The sequence below is a fragment of the Vicugna pacos genome, chromosome 29, assembly GCF_048564905.1.
Source record: "Vicugna pacos chromosome 29, VicPac4, whole genome shotgun sequence".
NCBI classification, from domain to species: domain Eukaryota; kingdom Metazoa; phylum Chordata; class Mammalia; order Artiodactyla; family Camelidae; genus Vicugna; species Vicugna pacos.
In genome coordinates, this window is record NC_133015.1 from 4,269,216 (window position 1) to 4,292,496 (window position 23,281).

General features: G+C 41.8%; 1 protein-coding gene across 1 annotated transcript in view; it reads left to right on the forward strand.

The window, feature by feature from the left end:
- Positions 1-22,211, forward strand: part of CNGB3 (cyclic nucleotide gated channel subunit beta 3) — a 109,940-nt gene extending 87,729 nt beyond the window's left edge. The window contains exons 15-18 of the mRNA XM_006202358.3: positions 4,869-4,987; positions 19,068-19,214; positions 19,447-19,621; positions 21,946-22,211. Of these exons, the coding sequence (XP_006202420.1) occupies positions 4,869-4,987; positions 19,068-19,214; positions 19,447-19,621; positions 21,946-22,206 (702 nt within the window). The 3' untranslated portion in view covers positions 22,207-22,211. The remainder of the gene's footprint in view (positions 1-4,868; positions 4,988-19,067; positions 19,215-19,446; positions 19,622-21,945) is intronic.
- Positions 22,212-23,281: the final 1,070 nt, after the last annotated feature.

Consider the following 23,281-nt stretch of genomic DNA (forward strand, 5'->3'; position numbering starts at 1 on the left):
TGAGTGAGGATTAGAAGCACTGATGTCATTCCAAAATAAACTGTTAAGGGTTATGGTAGAAGTAAAGTGGAAGGACATGGAGCAAGGACACTTCTGCACTGGGATACTGGCAAGATTTCCTGGAGAAGATGCTATTCAAGCTAAGTCTTTAAAAATGATTCAGCATGAACCAAGAGGAAGAAGAAACAGGCATTCCAGATAGAGGAACGAATTAGCATGAGCTAAGGCAGAAAGGAAGCAATTGTGTCTTCAGAAGGAATGCACAGAACTACAATAATTCAAAAGTTAGAAAACTTAAGCATCATTTATTCCATGAAACTCAATAAATAATTTTGAAATGCTATGGGCCACGCACTGTGCTGGGTATTGGACATAATCAGCAGTGAGCAAAAAAAGGATGGTTCTCCTCCTCCAGGGGCTTACAGTCTAGTGCCAGGGTATTCAATTCACAGTGTACATCAGAATCACCTGAATTTGGAAGTCTGGGCTCCATCCCTAGCAATTCAATTGGTCTGGGTGGAGCCCACATATCAATATTCTTCAAAAGCTCCCAGATGATTCTAAAATGCAGCCAAAGTTGGATATCACTGAGCTGATGGAAGAGTCAAACAATAAATAAATGAAATTAAATAAATGCCTAACTCCAAAATGTGCTAACTTCTATAAAGGGAAAACAGAATTTTGTAGGGGCGTGTGTGGTGGCAAAGGCACTTACATTTAGATAGGGGGCTCCGAAGGGAGCAGATTGTTGGGTTGTGAAGCATGATCTTTGTGAAACTCTACAGAGAAATAGTTTTTCTGTCAAAAAAAAAAAAAAGTGGAGAGGACAGTATTTTAGATGAAGACTTGGAGCCATGAGGTAGGACAGAGCTGGACATATTCAAGAATTGGAGGAAAATGATCATCTGGGATAATGATGGAAGACAAACTCTAACAGAGTGAAGGACTTCAAGGCATCCAGGTGGAGATACTTAGTGAGGAGGTGGGTGTCAGTCTAGTCCATGAGAGAGGTTAGAACTGGAGGTAAATCTTTGGGAACTGGTTTATAATGGAAACTGCCTGCATAAAAAGCTGAAAAAGAGGTAAAAGAAGAAGATCAAGGCTGTAACTCTGAAGAATACCAGTATTTATGCAGGAGGTCACTGAAGAACCACCAGAGAGAGCGACGGAGAAGCAACCATCAGAAGTGAAAAAAAGGAAAAATGGAGGAGAGATTGTGATACAATAGAAACCAAGAATATACAATCCCCTACAAATTAGCCCAGATTAAAAGTAGACAGATCGGTGATATGAAATCATTTCCATCAAAATGGGAAACAACAAACCACTATGCAGTTTAAGGACCCCTTTAGGGCAGTGATGCATTTGGAATGACACAGCCTTAATGCACCAAAATGGCCTTTCAGCTTGCTCCAATAGCAGCTAGGGCTGAAAACTGAGATAACTCACAGAGGCGTTAGGATCTGTGCCCTCAAGCAAGGAAAATTTGCTTAACAAAGTGTGAAACGCAGAGTGGATGCAGCCTTCTCATTGCTAATTTCTTCCTCACATCACATTCGTCACTCAATAATAAAACCAGAGCAGTGAACCCAAAAGAGAGAGAAAAAGAAGCAGCAGCAGCAGGGGAGGAGCAGAAACGAAAAGCCACGAGACTCCAAACCACATTCCCTCGTTTCTGTTTTTGAGAAGGGATTTAATTAATAGTAGACGTGGACAGAGACGAAAAGTTGTTACTTGACCAGATTTTAGACAGCTGAATTCAGCTTTGGGTTTTTGCTTTATCATTTTCACAAATCCTTGTAGGAAAGGGGAAGGAAAAAAAAAAAGAACATTTCCCATTGGAAGTTGTCTAAATAATTGAAGAAATGGCAGGGCTAGAGACCGAGTTTGCTGACCTAACTCAATCCTTGAAATGGCTCCTAAACTTAACTGAGTGGGTATCTTGGTAGCTTGGACTGTTTCAAAGAGTAGTGGGGAATTTACCCAGGATTAATTTGCAAGAATTAATGTGAGTGTCGTGATGCCCCCACGAGCCTTGGAAAAAGCCTTCTACACTGGACCCCCATAAATCTGAAGTACTCTAAGGGTTACCCCATTGCACATAAAATGCTTGCATTTCTACACTTTCTCCAAATTAGCACATAAACCAACCGAAGAGCTTGGTTTGATCTTATTTTGCACATGCTGGCAGGCCCTGCCCTCTAGGGAATGCCTACTTCATCTGAACGCTAATTAAACTTGCAGGAAAGTCTTAAATTAGCCTAGAAATATGCAAGAAATAGTGGAAGTTTTGGTTCGGTGATTATGCCAGATCTCCTTGGAAAATTACTGAAATGATCATTAAAAAATAATTAAAAGTGCCGAACTATATTTAAGCACCCATTATGGACTTCTACCTCCAGTCAGTTGTAATAACTGCCTTTGAAAAATCATTCCAGTTCCTTGAGAATTACTTCATGCAAGAATTAAGGACTATGACCCTGTCCTAATCATTACTTCCTAGAGTATCTCTTGGAAAACTAATTTGCAGACACTTTCCTTTATTTTTCAAATAATTCACAGCTATTTTATTGGCTTTAGAGCGATCAGTCTTGATATTGGATTCATCATTAGATACGGTCTATTTGTACATAAAAATTATATAGTCCGGCAACATAGGTATTGCTAGTTCTGACTGCTATCATCTGCAGCCTTGTAAGTTTGCTTAAGACACTTAACTTTTCAAGCCTCCGCTACCAATGCTTAAATAAGAATAATAATATCTTTCCCATTTGACTTCACTGGGAATTTTGCAAGAATTAAATAAGTTCGTATTTATAAAAATGTTTTACAACCAAAAAGTAACATGTTCTCATGGAACAAACACAGACATTAAAATTAGGAGAAATGTGAAATCAGATATTAATATTTTTTAAAGTACTTTGCAAATGCAAGATGTATTAGCGTTGATTTTACAGAGATAACTATAATCGCACCCATCTGCATTGGAATTTCTACTTAGATCTATGTTTGAGAATAAACATACGTTGAATAGTCTGCACGATGTAAAATTTAAATATACTTTTTGCATTGCTTACTTAGGAGATGTGCATTCTGTCTTTCTTTTGGCTTCTAATGAGTGTCATGGGGCATTGGTTACTCAGCCAAATATTGACTAGTTAGCCAATCTGTGCCTTTATTTTTCATTCTGTAGAATGGACATAATAATACTTACTCTAATTCCCTGATAAAGGCCATGGGGAGATAAAATGAGAATTTCAGTGTCACAGATGTTAACCAAGAGGTGATCTGAAAACTTTAAATTTAACCTAAAAGTTGTCATATGATAATAATTAATGTTTAGGAAAATAACCCTTGGTATTAAAGGACTTCAAAACTTCCCAGAGAATGATTAAATTATAAATCATTCATAAATGGGTGCCCCTGTCATAATCCCTATGCTCAGCTCTGAAACCAAGCAGCCATTGTGGCAGCCATCACTGAACTATAATCAACGGTGTTTAATCCTAAATTAATTTTAGTGTATTCTGATCCTTTGAAAGTATGGTTAACGAGAATACCTGACGAACTCAACCCAGTCCTCTCCTGAACCACGTATAAGAGAATTTATTGCATTCATGCTATTTTTTTATAGTTCAAAGTGATCAAGACTCAACTCACTAAGACATGAAGGTACTGTTATCCAAGGACAGTTTGCCTAATAATAATAATAATAATATAAACTGGCTTATTTAGAGCTACACACAGTTTTTCTTGACCCAAGTGCCATTTAGATCTCTTGTAATATTTATTCTTTTTGGATCCTGGAGTGAGAACATGTGTTCCCAGGGTCCCCCAACCACCTGTTAGTTTGGTGATTTGCATGACTCAACATAAAGTCATATTCATCACTTAAGATTTAGTATAGCAAAGCATACAGTGCAGGAACAGAAAGAAAAAGGAATGCACAGGCGAAGACTAGAGAAATTAGGTGCAGGCTTCCTAGGTCCACTTCTGAGAGGGTCCCATGGATGCATTTTTATCTCCCACTGTGGACCATGGAGACAAGGGCAAAATATCTCCACTTCAGAAAGCTCATCTAAGTCTTGGGGTCCAGAGTCCTTAAATGGGGCTGGTCACATAGCTGCATGCCCAGCCATGGTTCAGATTCCAAACCAGATACCAAGCGCACATCATAAATCTTGGTGTTTACATTAAACAGTGTTGACAGCCTGGCACATCCAGCCACACTGCCTGAGGCATACAGAATAACATCATTAACCAGTGGCTGTGTAAACAACCCAGGAGTTTAGTTCTTAGGGCTTGAACAAGGGTCATTGCCCTGGTTCCTGAGTCCCCAGAGATAAGCAAAAACTGAGTAAAACAACCTGCTGCATTAACACTTTCCTCTCAAAATGGAGCAAGAATAATAGCTTAACAGTCTCCTATGCCCCAGTTACTAAAATCAGACCTCAGTGCTCTAGGCAGAAGAGTAGAGTTGACTTCTGAATGACTGTAACTCATGCTCTTTGGATAAACCAAGCAACTTCCTCAAGGCATAGCAGCGGTCACCTAAGCCAAGGTGACCATGCTTACAATTTGTTATTTCCTCTGCCCATGCGCATTCCTGACACAACGTGCTGATATGACAGAAATATTTGCACCTGTCCAGTGATGGCCTGCAGTGCTGACATGGCAGAGAGGAGCACTTTCCTAATAATTTCCTTTCACATGATGCGTCCAGCTGTCCATAATTGCCTCGGGTCTTGAGATAATTACTTTTACTCTGGCGTTCTTTGCTTTCTTCATTTATACTTATTTCTCTGGAAGAGCTTACATTTCTTACTTTGGGAGATAATTGCCATTTCCTCTTTCCATCTGGCACCTAGGGAGAAATTGGCAAGGAAATGTACATCATCAAGCAAGGAGAAGTCCAAGTTCTCGGAGGCGCCGACGGTGCTCAAGTTCTGGTTACTCTGAAGGCTGGGGCAGTGTTTGGAGAAATCAGGTAACTGAAAGACACCTGGTAAATACTGAAGTCTGTCATTTGTCATAAAAGAAAAATCTTAGGTCATAAAATAAGTAGAGTTGCTGCCCAAATTTATCAATGGTTTGATTGTACTGACAGCATTGGTAAAATAAGGATTTTCTCATTTCTACTCACCCCTTCCCTTCCCCCAAAGACCTAGCTCCCTCAGCCCTGTAGGCGCAGGATTTAGGTCAGTGCCTGGCAGAAGGTGCTCAATATATGTTGAATGACTATGTGAGTGAGTGAATGATGAAAGAAGAGACTGGGAGAGTTAGTTGTCAAATTGTTGGAAAACTTGAATGCCAGCTAAGACAGTGGTTTCGCATAGGTGAGTGATGATTATTGTGGTGGAACCAAATTGCCTGAGTCCACATCCCAGTACCGCCACTTGCTAGCTTTGTTCCTCTGTCACTTGACCCCTCTGTTCCTCAGTTTCCTCATCTTAATAATTAGAATAACAATAGTGCATATCTTGGAGGGTTGGTAAGTGAGTAAATTCATTAAAAGCACTTAGAACAATGTCCAACATCTATTGAGAGCTCAGTAGGTATGAACCATTGTTATTACTATTTCCTGTTGGCCAGTAGTGGGAGACGTTTATCCTACAAGTCAATTCCCAAGAGTAAGATCACAGTCATCCCTTAGTATCTGCAGGGAAATGCTTCCAGGACCCCCTCTGACACCAAAATTCACCAGTGCTGAAGGCCCTTATGTGAAATGGCATAATACAGTCGACCCTTCGTGTCTGTGGGTTCCTCATCTGAGGGTTCCACATCCCAGGATTCAACAAGCTCAGAATTCAATCAACCCGATTATACAACCCGTATGCAAATACACAGCTCGCGAGTGTAGAGGTCCAACACTACAGACGGCAAATGTAAGCATTTTGTGGGTGAAACATTTCATATGCATTATCGTATTTAAACATATTATGTGTTCATTCATTAGACGTGTATCAAGTGCCTGGAACATGCTAGATTTCAGGTATTGCTGTAAACTTTGGGATATACTGTGAAGACAGAAGCAAGAGCTTACAGTCTTGTGGGCAAAACCTGACAATAAGTAAGCAATTAACTAGACAAGATAAATCTGCATTGTAGTAACTGCTATGGAGCTACAGATTGTTAAGAAAGTGACTGGAGATGCTACCTGACATGCAGTGGCCAGGGACAACCTCTCTGGACGGATAATATTCCAAATGAGACTTGAGAGAGGAAATGGAGCAGCCAACCGGAAATGGGGGAGGGGCCTCTCAGATGATGGAAAAGCGAGTGCAGAGGCCCAGCGGTAAGCAAGGTTGAAAGACACAGAGGTCAGTACGGCTGGAGCTCGGTGAATACGGGGCACTGACAGGAAACGAGGCCAAAGAGGTGAGCAAGGACCAGATTACACAGGTGTTTCAGGTCGCGGTAAGAAATTTGTATTTTATTCTGAATACCAATGGATGCCAGTGGAGGATTGGGGCAAAAGGATGATACAATTTGAATTATGCTATTAAAAGACCACTCCAACAGCTCCGTGGAGACGAGGCAGTAGAGGAGCAAGAATAAAACAGAGATCAGTTATAAGTCACTGGCCGTGGTTCAGGTGAAAGATGATGGAGTCTTGAACTAGGCTGTTGGCTCTTAAGGTGAAGAGACGAGTGCGCTGTTAACATATCCATTTCACAAGTAGGAAAATTGCAGTTCCAAGGTGTCAATTATCTTGCCCAGGATAACATAGCTAATAAGTGGAAGGGATAACATTCAAACATGCGTTTCATGGCTCAGTGTCCAGTGATCTTTCTACCACTCCACAGAAGAAAGGTGTTCATCCAACCTCTGATGTCAGACCTGCTAAGAAGTTATCTTCAGGGTTCCAGAGAGGCGAATAATTTCAGATGACTTCATATTAGCATAATTAGCATTTCCATAGAGGATTAAAGACTTATTTTTCTGCTGACAATGTGGCTTCTTTTTTTTCCCCCCTCCTTGCTTAAAGCTGGATGGGCTCTCCTGTGAGGGTTCTGCCCTGGGGCAGTGGTGGAAACACATCTCAGAATGTCCAGACCTGGGTGTTCTTTGACCATTTTCTATTGCTTCCTTACTGGGAGTCCTTGCAAAAGTGATTTAATATTTGAGTGACTTAATAATCACTATAATCTTCAAAGTCACAATATATGCAAGTCTAATCTAAAACATTGCAGATTTTAATTAACTGACCTCTCCCAAGGGCTGAGTGCTCCCTAAAGAACCAAGCTTTATAAATACAAGTATGTTAATTGCTGGTGTTACTATCACAGGAGGAAATAACCTAGGAATAGAATCCAGGTGCCGCGGAGCTGCAACTGAAAGGCATCTTTCCATTCTTGACAGCGGTTTCTCAAATAAATCTCCTGTTACCCATTTGGTTTCTAAGGCCAAATTGAAACCAGTAGACCAGACAAGCTCTAAATTTGCTCAGTAATCTGGTTGATTCAAGCAAAAGGGAGTTTTTTTGCCTCAATTCTCTTCTTGGCTGTGGTTGAGGAGAAATAGGATGTGTCTGCCTCTTCCCAGATACCCCCAGGCTTCACAGCTGTCATACGCCCCTGGAGTTCGAGCTATGTATTTCAGCAATTGAGGGATGCCTGCCAAACATCTAGATACTGGAAAGATCTAGTAATCATGGTTTCCTACTCAAAAATGCCGTGACCTTTGTTAAAAGGAGCTAAATCCAGCACGATCCTGCAGCTTTTTAAAGAACATTCTTTTTTTTACAATTAAGAAAGAAAAGGACTGAGGGCTTTCAAGGACGTTATACATCAACCCAAAAGAGCAAAGCCCTGACTAAAATAAAGCTTTTACAGCCTGTCACGGAGAAAACCCAGACCACATTTCCGATTAACATCTGAAGAGTGCGAACGCTCCATTTTTAATAGAGAGACCCAGGGTCTCTCTATTAATGGCCTCGTGGTCGTTCTGACTCCACTGTTTTCCTTCCAAATACATTTATTGCCAAGTCTTACTCATCGACTGTGTTTAACCACTGCCTCTCCCTGCGGCATCTGTTAAAATCCCACTTTTCTTGAAATGCATCTGAATTTTTACCCTTGTATGCTATTCTGATTTCAAGAGGAATCCCTCCTGGTTTTCTCTCTCTTTGGAATGTCCTCCCCCCCAGAAAATACCCACTCACCCTTCGAGACTTCAGTTTAAATGTCACCTCTCTGAAGCCATCTCTAACCATCCCCCCAACAGCTAGCTGCTCCCTGTGCTGTTCTTCCGTAATAGTTCATCCATGACTTTGCAACAGTATTTACCACTAATTTATAACTAATCTGTTCAAATGGATCTCGACAGACTAAGCTATTAAGATGCAAAAACTAGAACTTTTCACATTTATGTCACCAGCAGCTACATAGAAACTACACGAGTGTCGATTTTCGTCGACCTTCTGCCTTCATTCAAAAATAATTTGCAGGTGCTATGAGGCCTAATTAAGTATGTAATTGTGGTTTGATAAAAACAACAGAAAATTATATTCAGGACCCCTTACAGCATGACCTGAAGTGCTTCAAAGAAGGCCGTGCCTGACGTGGTGAACAGGAAGCAGCCACTTCCCTCAAGGGCCTGACAAGTAAGAGGCAAGGAAACACGTGATTCCAGTGCCTGGTGATGAAGCGTGTGGATTGCATTCAGCGGTGGAGGAGACGCGGGATGTTATAAAGGGCTGAGGCTTCACAAGGACCAGTCCGTCAGACTTAGCAGTAGCTTGAGGTTATCTGGGAACTGAAGGCAGATGGTCCTCACTTCTCAAGAGACATGTGGAGACACTAATGTGTGCAGACAATGTGTGGGCACAAAGTTCAGTCCTGGTGGCCAGCACGGGGGGTTGTGTAAAGGACTATTCGCGTGATGTCTGTAGTGGGTTGAATGCTGACCCCCACAAAGATGCCCTTTGCCCTAAGCCTTGGAACCTGGGAATGTGATCTTATTTGGAAAAAATAAAAATGAAAAAGAGTCTTTGCAGATAGAAGTAAGGATTTCGAGATGAGCTCATTCTGGATCTTCTTGGATGGGCCCTAAATCCAACAACAAGTGTCCTTACATGAGACAGAAGAAGAGAAGACACACGAACACAGGGGGAAGGGGGGAGGGCTGTGTGAAGACTGAGGCAGAAATGAGGGTTAAGGGGCCACAGCCAAGAAACTCCTGGGGCCACCAGAAGCTGGAGGAAGCAAGAAAGGATTCTTTCCTAGAGGCCTTGGTGGGGGCACAGCCCTGCCAATATCTTGATTTTGGACATCTGGCCTCCAGAATCATGAGAGAATAAATTTCTGTTGTTAGGAGTCACTGGTTTTAGTAATTTGTTATAACAGCCCTAAGAAATTAATGTGATACCAAGCTCTTTACACTGTTACCTTTGAAATTCTACTGGGGGAGAAAAAAAATACAGAAAAAGCCTGCTTGACATGCTCTTGACCCACACTACATGGCCAGTCCACCTCTAAAGACCTATCAGTTTTACCTCCAAAGTGTGACCCTGATCATTTGCACCTTACCTTCTCCACTGCCCACACCTTTGTCCAAACCATGTCCATCACTCGCTGCACAGCTGCAGTGGCCTACTTCAAGTCTCCCACGCCCAGGACCACACCCTCATAATCCAGCCTCTACCCTGTAGCTGCAGGGATCCTTTGGAATCATACACAAGATCATGTCACTGCCCTCCTTCTTAAAACCAGACAATGCTTCCACACCGTGCTTAGAAGTAAGGTCGAAGTCCTCGTCATGACTTCCAAGATCCTGCAGAGTCTAGCCCCTGCCTACCTCTCTACTTCAGACTGCACCCCACTCTGCTGGCTGTCTCTAACCCATACTGCAGTTCCTGGAATGCCATCCAGCCATGGGGAGTTGGGGTTTTTCCTAATTTTGGAATAAAAGTTTTTTTAGGTAACATTTGTTTATAACATTGTGTATGTTTCATGTATACATTCCATCTCGACTTCTGTATACACTGTAACGTGCTCACCGCCAGAAGTTTGGTTTCCATTTGTCACCATAGAGTTGATCCCCTTTACGCATTTTGCCCTCCCTAACCCCGCTTCCGCTCCAGTAATCACTACTCTTGTCCTCTGTATCTGTTTTTTTGTTTGTTGGTTTGGCTTGGTTTGTTCATTTATTTTGCTTGGTTTTTTATATTTCCACATATGAATGAAAATACATGGTATTTGTCTTTCTCCTTCTGGCTTATTTCACTCAGCACAGAACCTCGATATTTATCTGCACCACAGCTGCTTTATCCATTCATTCAGCATCGGGCACTTCAGTGGCTTCTGTGTCTTGGCTATTGGAAATAATGCTGCAGTGAACAGAGGCGTGCGTATATCTTTTCAAATTTGTGTTTTTGTGTTCTTTGGATGCAGGTACAGAAGTGAAAGAGCTGGATCATATGGTGATTCTATTCTTAATTTTTTGAGGCATCTCCTCACTGTTTTCCATGAAGCAGCAGGGAGTTTCTGCTGGGTTACATTTCCCACCCCTTTCACCTCATCTCAGCGTCTTTCAGGACTTGCTTTATTCTCCACTGTAGGGGCCTCCCAGGTCTCCTTGCTACCTGCTCTGGTTGGACTACATTCCCTCCTTTTGGAACACTTACCTTTGTAATTATACACTCACTGGTGCATTCATTCTTCAGTGTCTTCCTTCCCCGCTAAATCATAAGCACCAGGACTACTGCGCATGACAGTGACAGTTGCACTCTGCATCAAGATGTCCAGATGAGGCAGGAAAAACAGATGTGGGGCGTGAGGAGGGCCGTGTCCCAGGTCTCGGTTGAACCCCTGGGATGTGCCCCACCAAAGTGTGGGTCCTTGGCTTCTCGCAGGAAAGAATTCAAGAGCGAGCCCCAGTTGAATAAAGGTAGATTTATTTAGAGAGCTACATACTGCATAGAGTGTAAGCTGTTTCAGAAGGCAAGAGAAAGGCCATGAGGTGTGGGGGTTGGATGCTCAGATTAGAGTAAAAGTAAGTAGACACTCCACAGACAGAGTGCAGGCCGCCTCCAAAGAGGAGGGAGCGAGAGGCGGCCACCAAGCGCTATGTTGCTAGTTTTTTATGGGCTCGGTAGCCCGCAGGTGGGACCCTGGGGAAGGGGCTGGGATTCCCAGGAACCGGGCCACCGCCCATTCTTTGGCCTTTTGCGGTTAGCCTTGGCGCCATCATGGTGCCTGCGGGCATGTTATTTACCATGCTAATGTTACAATGAGCATATAATGAAGCTCAAAGTCTACTAGAAGTCAAACCTCCGGCCAGCTTAATCCTCAAGGCCAACTGGTTATTGAATCTTCCACCATTTTGGTCTTAATTGCTGCCATTCCTCGAGTGGCTGTGCCCTGCCCCCTTCCCTCCTGCCTCACAGGGAGGGGCCAGGAAGGCTGGGTTGCAGCCTGCACTCTGCTCCTGAGCGTGAGCCCTGCGGCTGCGCTCTCCCGCATCCACAGGTGCCCTCCGCTTTACAAAAGCGGGCATTTTTCTAGTCAAGCTTTGCGCCCAGAGGACCACATGTGCCCAGGGAAGCTGTATTTTTCCATTTTGCACAAAGACACAGGCCCTAGCAGACATCACGTTTTTTTCGTTTGGCACCCAACTTCTAGCCCTTACGGCAGTGCCTGGCCCACGTTAAATGCCTAATAGTTGTTGAATAAATAAGTGAATGTAATTATCTTTTTATCTTTGCAAATGGACTAATGCAGATACATTTTTGTCATGAATATACATATTCAGCCTTGTGCCCTTTTTATCAGTTTTCAGTATTAAGAATAGCTCTGCTATGTTGATCTTTGTAAAATTATTTTGTTTTTTCTTTTATTTCTTTGAGGTTTATTCCCCAAAGTGAAATAACTAGGTCAAAAGGTAGAAACGTTTCTAAAACTCTTGGAATATAGGGGCGGATTATTTTTTAGAAAAACTGAAGCAATTTACGGTACAACATGCAGTGTAAGGGCTGTTTTTCCCCAGTGTCAGTGATATAACCTCGTTATTCTCATTGCTTTTGCATTTTAATAGGTTGTTTTAATTTGCATTTCTCTAAATAGTGCCTGGGAAATAGGTCCTCAATAAATATTTGCTAAATGAATTAATTTCCTATGAACTCACTATTTTCATAAATGCGATCGTTTATTTTCTGCATTTCTTTCTTTGTACAACATCCCTTTTTCATCATATATAACAAGTTATTGAGTAGAATTTAGGCACTGGTATAGCCTTCTATGTTTTAGATAGTCTGGGTTTCATCTAAAGGGTTTAAGTTCTGAGTTTCCACTTGTTATATTGGTCAAATGGGTCATTCTGCATATCAAACAAATATTTATTGTGTATCATTGTGGAAAAGGTCAAATATTTTGAAAAAAATTATTTTAAATCTCTTTGTTCCCTCCAAACAGTGTTTGCCTGTTTCTCCTGAAGACTCAGTTTTCAAAACGAGAGTACCAAGGTAGACCTCTAGTTCTCAGGACTATCCTAACTCCATAGTCACATTCTTCATCAGAGTAACTCTGTCATTCCTCCCCCTCCCTGACCCTGCCTTTCCTAAAAGACAGGAATAGTAGAGACATTGGAAGTATGAGCAGAGGTAAGAAAAATCAATTAATATTGAGGGGAAAAACTTTCCATTTCCATTTTTTTCCCCAGCTCAAACCTGCACACATTGCCTGTGTTAAACATATGCATTTGTATTTTCACTACATTCTTTTGCATACAGTCTTATTATAATTTATATTATATACTATATGTATATATATGCATGTGTGTATATGTGTCTATGAATATGTTATAACACACATATATATAATCTCCATGTTGCTCTATATTGCTCACATTCACAGCTTTGCACATACAGCTCATCTCACACTACATATACCTTCTCCCTTTGCCATTCACACACCGATTCCATCCACTTACCCGCCTCTGGCACACCAGCACTATGACGGTTAATTTCACGTGTCAACTTGACGAGGCTAAGGGATGCCCAGACAGCGGATAAAACATTATTTCTGGGTGTGTCTGGGAGGGTGCTTGGGGGAGATGGGCACTTGGAGCAGTAGACTGAGTAAGGAAGGCCACACTCCTCACCACAGGCGGGCTCATCTGATCCACTGGGACCAAAGAGAACAGAAAGGTGAAGGGAGGGCAGATTCCCTCTGTGTGCTGGAGCTGACACACCCACCTTCCCGGCGCTCAGACAGAGACACTGATGTTCCTGGTGCTTGGGCTTTCAAACCAGACCTGGACTTAAACCAGAGGCTCCCCTTTGCCCGCTCCTTGGGCCTTTGGACTCAGACTGAATGACACCACCAGCTTTCCTGGGTCTCCAGCTTGCAGACAGCAGACTGTGGGATGCTCAGCCTCCGTAACCATGGGAGCTAACTCCCATAATAAATCTCCTTTTGTACATATCTGTGCATGTCCTGTTTCTTCTGTTTCTCTGGAGAACCCTGACTAATAAAAGTCATTATACTTACTGTTACTTGTTACAGTTACATACCGCAAATTAGGGTTTAAAAATTCTTAGCCAGAAATTTGGCCCAATAACACCTCCCTAACTGAATAGCAGAAGTCTGTAAACACCTGTATCTCCCTAAAGATAATGTCCACTGAAATAAATGCGCAGCCTAGAAGTTGAGAGTTGTTTTATTTGGCAGGAGGACTCAAGCCGGGATGACAGCCTCTCAGATCTCCCTGAGGGGCTGCTCCCAAGAGGTAGGGGAGGAGCTAGGATATACAGGAGCTTTACAGCAAAGACCAGGTAGTTGGAATAACAAAAGATTACTTGTTAACTAAAGAAAGCCAGGCATCTGAAGTTAAAGAATTTAGTGCTTTTCTGTGTGTGGGAGGAAGCAAAGATTTGGGCTCCCTGAATTCATTCCTTTGACAAGCACCTGGCTACCTAGGGCCGGTGTCCTGTCCTTTCCCGTTCTGAGTCCCCTCAGGGGGCACCACTGTGAGTGGCCGCAGAGGCCAGGCTGCAGGCTTGTCTTTACTACGGGTGGTGGCAGCCGCGGATGACTTCGTGGCTTCAGCGTTCTTTGTTTACTGGTGTTTACTGGCATTTTTCTTTCACAGTAATCAGACACCCATATTAGGTACTGAAAGACGGTCTTTTCCTAAGAGAGAGATTAAGTATCCTGCTCAGAAATACACTTTAAATGGTAGAGTTATCTGGGCCCAAAATCTGTATTCTTTCCGAAAAACCATACCATGTTTTCATAGTTCTCCTTTTGTCCTGCTTCACCTGCTGCATACAGGATAGGCACTTAATAAACACACGGTTGGAGTGAAAATCAGAAAGGCCCTTAAGGTATTGTCCTTAAGGTATCCACATCAAACAGAGGTGGATCTGGAATCAAAATCCATTCCTTTGCTTCCTGGGCCATTGCTCTGCTCACTAGGTTTTGACCTGAGGACACCTGCCATCAACCTCAGGGGTGTGTCCTGCAGCACGCACGCGCTCTTTGAGAAACTCTGTGTGGGCCTGGGAATACTTAGGGATCTTCTTACTAAGCTATTAAATGAGTGAAACTTTCCACTGGAGGAGGAGTGCTGGAGAAGCATTTTGTGGACAGGAGGAGAACCAACAGCAACAACAAAATAGATGCCAGTTTGGGCAAAATCCATCTGGCAGACAGACTATTTCTTCCGTTCAAAAACTCATCAAGCACTCGAAGCGTGTAACCTGAAGGCAAGTTTAATTAAAGCTTGGGAAATCTCAAAATAACCTGACATTTAAATATGTTATTTCCGTTCTGCTCTCACAGTCTGACACACACAGAGACATTCTCAGGTCCAGATTAAGCTCCCCGATGCCATCTAGCCCTGCCTAGCTACTGCATTACTCCGTGTCCAAGGTGACAGGAATGAGAATGAAACAGGCTCATCTAATCATTGTCCTTCGTGTATTAACATCCATTTCAGAGACAGACAGGTAGGAAGTTGGGTAGGTGAGTGACTGAAGAGATGATGGATGGATGGATGGATGGATGGATGGACGGACAGATGGATGGATGATAGAGTAAAATTCGTTTCTCTTCCTTAAAAAAAAAGGTGAAGCCAGAGCTTGTCTTGGGGAGAACCTCAGGAAAGGACTAAAAAGTAAGTGGTTTCTTTTGCCATGGAGCAAGAGACTTTAAAGTGTCAATGTGCAATCTTGAGCAAAATAAGTAGGCATTCATATGGTCAACATTTATGGATTCCAAGATATGCTTTCTGTCTTGGAGGAGTAAATCCATTCTTAAGTGGCCTGGGGACACTTCACAAGTTTTTCTTACTCCCTTAGGTAGGACGGGAAAGAGAAAGATGAGAGAAATACCTTTCCTCCTGGGGGGGTAAGGCTTTGGTAATCTTTTTCCCTGGATAGTAGACCTTTTTAATGGAAAACAAATAAACTCTTGAGTGTGTTTTACAATGATCAATTATTCCCTTCTGCTGCCAGAGCAGCAAGCAGATCTTTCTTGGCTCTTAACCATGAGAACCCGCTGGAGTTTCTCAAGGTAAAACCCATACAAGTATATTTCCCCACAATTGTGACCCCGCCAGAGTTTCTCGCTCTCTGGATAGTTCACTCTCAACCTATAGCAATTTGTCTAAATTACCATATAAGTGTTTCTACCAGTTATAGCTCCAAGGGCTTCTGTTCCAGGTAAGCAGGTCTGGCCATGGCTTTCTGGACTCTTCAGATCTGGGTGGGAGTTTACCCTGCAACTTCAGGTCCCTGATAAGTGCTAGGAAATCGCTGATTTTCAGTTTGTTCAGCTTTTTGGTGTTGTAAGGACAGGAGTGACAACTTCTAAGCTCGCGACATGTCAGAGCTGAAACCCAATGCTAGTTTTTTTAACGATGAACAGCCAGTTGGAATGTTCCCTTCTCTGCAGCAACAGTTGGAGAAACTCACACGGTCTGATATCCATCTTCAGGCCTAGGACCCAAGCAGCTTCTCACATCTCATTGCCCCCAAAGGCAGGGCTGTGAAAGTGTGAACATTCCGATCTCCAGAACGCTTGCTCTGTCTTTTCCAACCCTAGGGACTGCTTTATTTAATGTGAGCCTTCTTTCTTCATTTCTGAGTGGCTGACTCCAAGAGATAAAATCTACTGTGTTATCTTATCATGCAGAGCCTGCAATGTCTTTTTGTTTGTTTGTTTTAAACACTTGAAATGTGTTTTTTCTTGTCTTGCTTTCAAAGACCAGCCTTTATTTTCCAGATTATCTGTGAACGATAGAAGTTCTGTTCATTTGTTTCATTCATTCATTTGCGTGTTCACTTATTTGATAACTACTTGGGGGTCACTTCCCAAATGCAGTGTGCCCCAGCTGTGTCCCTGAGCGATCTAAAGCCCAGAACTCACTGACATTCCAAGTAGGAAGTTGAATGTGTCTGACTATCCTACAGAGCAATTTATGCTACTGAGAAACAATTTAATCTGGGAGTTAAGTATCGGAAGAGACCGAATTCACCTAATGTAACCAGGGTATTATTAAGGTTTGATGTCAGAGCTTTCAGTCAGAGTTCAGGGGAAGACTGAAGGTACACTCAAGTGAGGTAACTAAGAAGAACCTTAATAAAGGGATTATTGACAGAAGTCAATACAAGGAAATTAGTCCAGTATATATAAACAGCTCATACAACTTAATAAGAAAAAAACAAACAACCCAATCCAAAAATGGGCAGAAGACTTTAACAAGCAGTTCTCCAATGAAGACATACAAATGGCCAATAGGCACATGAAAAAGTGCTCAGTATCACTAATTATTAGAGAAATGCAAATCAAAACTACAATAAGGTATCACTTCACACCAATCAGAATGGCCATTATTCAAAAGTCCACAAACGATAAATACTGGAGAGGCTTTAGGGAAAAGGGAACTTTCTTACACTGCTGGTAGGAATGCAGTTTGGTTCAACCATTGTGGAAAACAGTATTGAGATTCCTTTAAAAATAAAAATAGACTTACCATATGATCCAGCAATCCCACTCCTGGGTGTATATCTGGAGGGAACTCTAATTCAAAAGGATACATGCACCCCATGTTTATAGCAGCACTATTTACAATAGCCATGACATGTGTCTATTGACCAATGACTGGATAAAGAAGTTGTGGTACAAATGACAAATGCTGGAGAGTCTGTGAAGAAAAGGGAACCCTCCTACACTGCTGGTGGGAATGCAGTTTGGTGCAGCCACTGTGGAAAACAGTATGGAGATTTCTTAAAAAATAAAAATAGACTTACCATATGATCCAGCAATCCACTCCTGGGTGTATATCTGGAGGGAACTCTAATTCAAAAGGATACATGCACCTCAATGTTCACAGCAGTACTATTTAGAATAGCCAAGACATGGAAACAGCCTAAATGTCCATCAACAGATGACTGGATAAAGAAGATGTGGTATATTTATACAATGGAATACTATTTAGCCATAAAAAGGACAACATAACGCCATTTTCAGCAACATGGATGTCCCTGGAGAATGTCATTCTAAGTGAAGTAAGCCAGAAAGAGAAAGAAAATACCATATGAGATCGCTTATATGTGGATTCTAAAAAAAAAAAAAAAAAAAAAGAACATAAATACAAAACAGAAACAGATTCACACACATAGAACACAAACTTGTGGTTGCCAAGGGGGCAGAGGTGAGAAGGGACAGACTGGGATTTCAAAATTTGTAGATACTGACAGGCATATGCAGAATAGATAATCAAGATTATACTGTATAGCACAGGGAAATATATACAAGATCTTGTGGTAGCTCACAGCAAAAAAAAAGTGACAATGAATATATGTATGTTCATGTAAAACTGAAAAATTGTGCTCTACACTGGAATTTGACACAACATTGTTATGTTAAGTCAATAAAAAATGTTAAAAACAAAGAAGTTGTAGTATATTTATACAATGGAATACTACTCAGGCATAAAAAAGAATAAAATAATGTCATTTGCAGCAACATGGGTGGACCTGGAGATCATCAATCCCAGTGAAGTAAGCCAGAAAGAAAAAGAAAAATACCATATGATGTCAGTCATGTGGAATCTGAAAAAATAAAAAGAAGGGAAAGAAAAAAAGAGGACACTAATTAACTCATCTACGAAACAGAAAAAGACTTGAAGACATAGTAACAATCTTATGGTTACCTGGGGAAAAGGAGTGGGAAGGGATAAATTTGGGAGTTTGAGATTTGCAAATATTAACCACTATATAGCCCAGGGAACTATGTTCTGTATCTTGTAATAACCTTTAATGAAAAAGTATATGAAAATGAATATATGTATATATATATGCATGCCTGGGACATTATGCTGTACACCAGAAATTGACACATTGTAACTGACTACACTTCAATTAAAAAAAAACCGAAGGAAATTAGAAGGAAAATCTGAGTACCCATCAAGGGATGCTGATACATCTCAAAGCTAGCCACAAGGGAGCTGTTTCCATAGCTGAGACGAAAGGGGACAAGGGCAGGGCAGGTTACCAGAGCCCAGGAAGTTGTAGGAGTTGTATTTCTGGGAGATGGCCATGTGTCAAGAGCTGTGGATTTTGTTGAAACTGCAGGCATTGCTATCCTGAGGCCTGGCTGGGAAAGAATGAGGGCATAAATGCCCCATCCCCACTCTCTTCCTGCTTTCCTACTGGTACTTCCCATTGTTTGAATCCAAACAAAAGTCAGAGAGCAAGCACACAGAGGTCAGCTTCTTGGGGAGCAGAGAGGATGGGGAAGGATGAAAAGTGAATCCGGAAGGGCAGATGGAGTCCAAAGGGAGCCTGCAGCCTGCAGTCTGGGATGAAGACTCTCACAAGGTTCTGGTGGCTACAGGGCCTTGATCTGAGGTGGGAGTTGGAGGCTAAACATGTTGAAAACTCTTGCCACTTCTGTTACCATCACGTCTTGTCTCTCTCTGCACAATTATCTGAACTCTCACCTCCAGGGAATGATCTCTGAAGCAGCATAAATGGTTATATTTGATTTTCTTTATTTTTTAAAGATTTTGGTGAAGGAAGAGTGAAATTGGTGGCCAAGATTCGCTCTTCTCTCTTTCAGCCTTCTAGCAGCGAGAGGGGGAAACCGCAGGACTGCCAACGTGGTGGCCCACGGCTTTGCCAACCTTCTCACCCTGGACAAAAAGACCCTCCAAGAAATTCTAGTGCATTATCCAGATTCTGAAAAGCTCCTCATGAAGAAAGCCAGGTACAACCTTTAAAACCTCATTAAAGAGGAGGTGGTTTTACTTCTTAAAATCTAAGTTGAGAACTGTATTATGATGGCAGGGATCAACTTTCTCCGTGAGATACACTTAACAACTGCTTATGCAGTTATACACTGAAAACGTCACAGGTTAGCAGGAATGACAGTATTTCTGGTAGGTTTTTCCAGAGCTCTCACAGTGCTGTCTAAAACGGCCTTTCTCTCCCGTCCACAGGGTGCTTCTAGAGAAGAAGGCTCCAGGCAAAGGGGCGACCCCTCCGAACAAAGGGCTTGCCTTTCTCTTCCCACCGAAACAAGAGACACCCAAGATGTTTAAAGCTCTCCTGGGAGGCGCAGGAAAAGCAGGTCTTGCCAGACTGCTCACGTTGAAGAGAGAACAAGCCATTCAGGTAACAAGACAGAGTGGAAGGAGGGCTGGCTCAGAGACCATAGGACTAAGGACACCCAGACAAGCCCCTACTTTAATTCCGTTTCAGACACTGGGATAATTTGGACTCATCTAATGCAAATAATTATGACTTTACATATAGCTCTTATTATTATTTAAACTGTATACCCCCTCCAAAAAAAAAAGAATAAGGAAAAATGAAAAAAAAAAGAAAATTTTTAAATAAAAGAGAGAAAGGAGGTGGGTTATAGTTCAGCAGTACAGTGCACGCTTAGCACGCACAAGGTCCTGGGTTCAATCAATTAAAAACAAAAAACAAAAAAACAAACCAAAAAAAAAAAAAGAGAAAATTAATACTGCTTGCCAGTATACCATCACATTTCACCCTCACAGGTTTATTATAGAGAGTTTTAATGTATATATACATAAATACAGTTGACCATGATTGTAGATTCTGTTTGTGAATTCGCCTACTTGCGAAAATGTGTTTGCAACCTCCAGATCAACATCTGGGCTGTTTCTGTGGTCATTCGCAGGCATACGTGTGCACTGCTGCGAAAAATTTAAGTTGCCAGAGGCACAAGTTCCCAGCTGAGGTTGAACGAGGGGACACTCTGCCTTCTTGTTTCAATTCTCACACTGCAAACAAGTGACCTTTTCACGGTCTATTTAGCGCCATGTTTTTTTGCGTGTTTGTGTCTCTTGTCCCCTCTGCCTCCCCCGTGGTTAAAAAGGGCCCCCAAGCAGAGTGGGAAGTGCTGTCCAGTGTTCACAACCACAAAATGCTCTGATGTGCCTTACAGAGACATACACGTGAGATAAGCTTCATTTAGGCATGAGTTACAGCGCTGTTGGCTGCGAATTCCATGTGACAAATAGATAATATCTATTAAGTAAGGTGTCTCTAGACAGAAATGCACATGAATCAAGGTTATGTATTGATCGGTTGACCAAAATGTTGTAGCCAGTCTCCTAGGAACCTAAACTTGTGTTACCCCGAAGAGCCATAGTTTGGGATTTGCTAACTCAGTGTTTTACAGAATTCAGCAGTTTTACAGAACAAAACTACTGTGAATAGTGAGGATGAGCTGTCTATGTACAAATATACATATATACCTTTAAATATATAATATGTTTGCCAACAAGCCAATAAACATATTCACAAATATTCATTCAATTATTATCACAAATGTTTAAAGCCAGAAATAAACTCATGGATGTCATCCAAGCCTTCATGTTACAGGTGAAGAAACTGAGCTCCGGATCAGTTTCTTTGGATAAGGTCACAATCGATGACAGAACAAAAACTATTATTCAGGTGTTCAGACATCCAGGTCTACACCAAGCTGTCTCCCAATTCCTAGTAATGTTAAGAAACTCGAATGTTACTGTTTTTCTCTCCTTTTTTTTTTCATATTTCTTTGATTCTGATAAGTCTATGAGGGCAGACATTAAAGAATGGAGCAGGGATTCGGGTTTTCTGAATCTAGTCATTCTGTTACCTCTAAAACTGTAAGAAACAGGTGGCTGTGGACCTTTCAGAAAATTGGTAAATCAAATATTAGCGTCAGTCACACTCAAAAGACTAAAACTTGCCTCCTCCTTTTTCACACACACACAACGCTGTGGTGAAAATTACCAAATGCCTCATTTAATCAGCATAGAAATAGTAATTTGGGTAAAAGACTTGACAGTAAAGAAACATATGTCAGTGAGTTAAGTCAAGTCCCCAGCTTCATACAGGCACATCCATGCCTCGTACAAGCCTCTCTCGAACTGATCCCAGGCCTCACCCATAAAGAGCATAGCAGGTTTTTGACGATGGAATTTCTATAGACGACCTAAATACAGCAGATTCTAAAACTGTATCCAACATTCATGGGACAGACACATGGAGAAGATTGTACTAGGAAAGAGAGAAGATTTTTCTCCCTGAGGTTCTTCTATGAGGTTCTTCAGGAGGAAAATCATACTTTCCATAGTATTTTTATGGTATTTGGTTAATATTTATTTTAAGAAGAGATAAATATTTAAAATTTCATCTTCATAAAATAAATAAGCAAATATTTAACAAGCAAAGAGTCCTAAGCATTAAGTCTAATAATTCAGAGACCGATATAGGAAGAGAATTCCTAGACAGGCACAGAAATGCAGTGCAGACGAACACCGTAATTCAAGTGTGACAGCTCAGCCCCGTCCTCCAGCACATCAGGAAGCAGTCAAGTGCTAGTCAGAGGCAGACACAAGGCCCCTATTGACTTCATTCGGACCGTCTTCGTCTTGGTGGTGATTATGATTTCAATACCAACTTTTTTCAACAACTAGGAAAAAAGTGAAAATGCTGAAGGAGAAGAGGATAAAGGGAAAGAACATGAAGAAAAAGGAAGTGAGCCAGCAGAGCCACCCCTGGACACAGCCAAACATGGAGCAAATTCCGTTACAGCGGAGGCAAAGCCCCAGCCAATCCGAAGGGCAGGTCTGCCCAGAGGCACCACCGGCCAATCACTCATCATCAGCATGGCTCCCTCGGCCGAGGCTGGGGAGGAGGTTCTGACCATTGAAGTCAAAGAAAAGGCTAAGCAGTAAATGCCCATCTTTAGATACAACCTAGCTAGTTCCCAAAGAGACTGTAGCCAGGATGGTAGCTTACATTCATGAGAGGGGAAAACCTTGCCGGGACCCTTGAGAAACCGTAGGCAAACCCCTAGCTAAGTTTCTAGGACTTCTCTGAGAGTGCGACCTTATGCAGTGGTAATAAGACCATTAAAAAAACCATCCGTATTCTCTGTTGTCATTAGCTTTGTGCAATTGGTATTTCTTCTACTTGTATGTAGTAGGTTATTTTTCTTCCACTCGTTCTGGATGTTTCTTCCCTCCATTTTGATTAGCTTGGTCTTAGCGCTGAAATGATTTACTTTTTTCTCTTAATTGTGTATGTGTGTGTGTTAAAGTCTTGTATTGCACTGTGTCTTGGTTAAATGGTCTGTGTATATGAATATTACCTCTTACTTGGGGCTAGGAGATTTTAATAAAAGTGTCAAAGGTCAGGTGATTTCCATTCAAGCTAGGGTGATGAGTTAGTCAAGTATCCGATCAACCCAGCAGCTGAGACTGAAGGGAAGAGGCGACAATGAGCCAATGGGTGTGAATCTGACTTGCAAGGAGTCCTCTGAAGAGAGTGTGGGTCAGCAAAGCTAACAAACACTTGAGCAAAATCACATTACAGCAACATGTTTGGAAAAATCATACCCTTTGCTAAAGAAACAAACTTTAATATTTTCCATCATGAAAGGCTCATCTGGCTCAACAGACTCAAACACAGATTATCCCCGTCTTCACATAGGCTCAAGCGACATTTCCCAGAAACTTTTGCAAGCCTTTGCTTCAAAAGGTGCCAGATTTGAGCTTCTCGTTTGCAACTTTAGTAAAAAGTGATGAGGTTAGGAAGGCAGACTGTACACATGTCAGATTGACATATCCCTACAATTTGCAGAACCTACATGTGCAGCTGTTGACAAAAATCTCCGAGTTAATTAAGCGCACTTTAGGAAGTTGTCCCCATGAATCACCTAGCATTAGCATAATTACCCAAATCTCATGCTGTGAGGAGGCTAAAAAAGCCAGGCTGTTGTCGGAAGTAATAATACATACAGAATTCCAT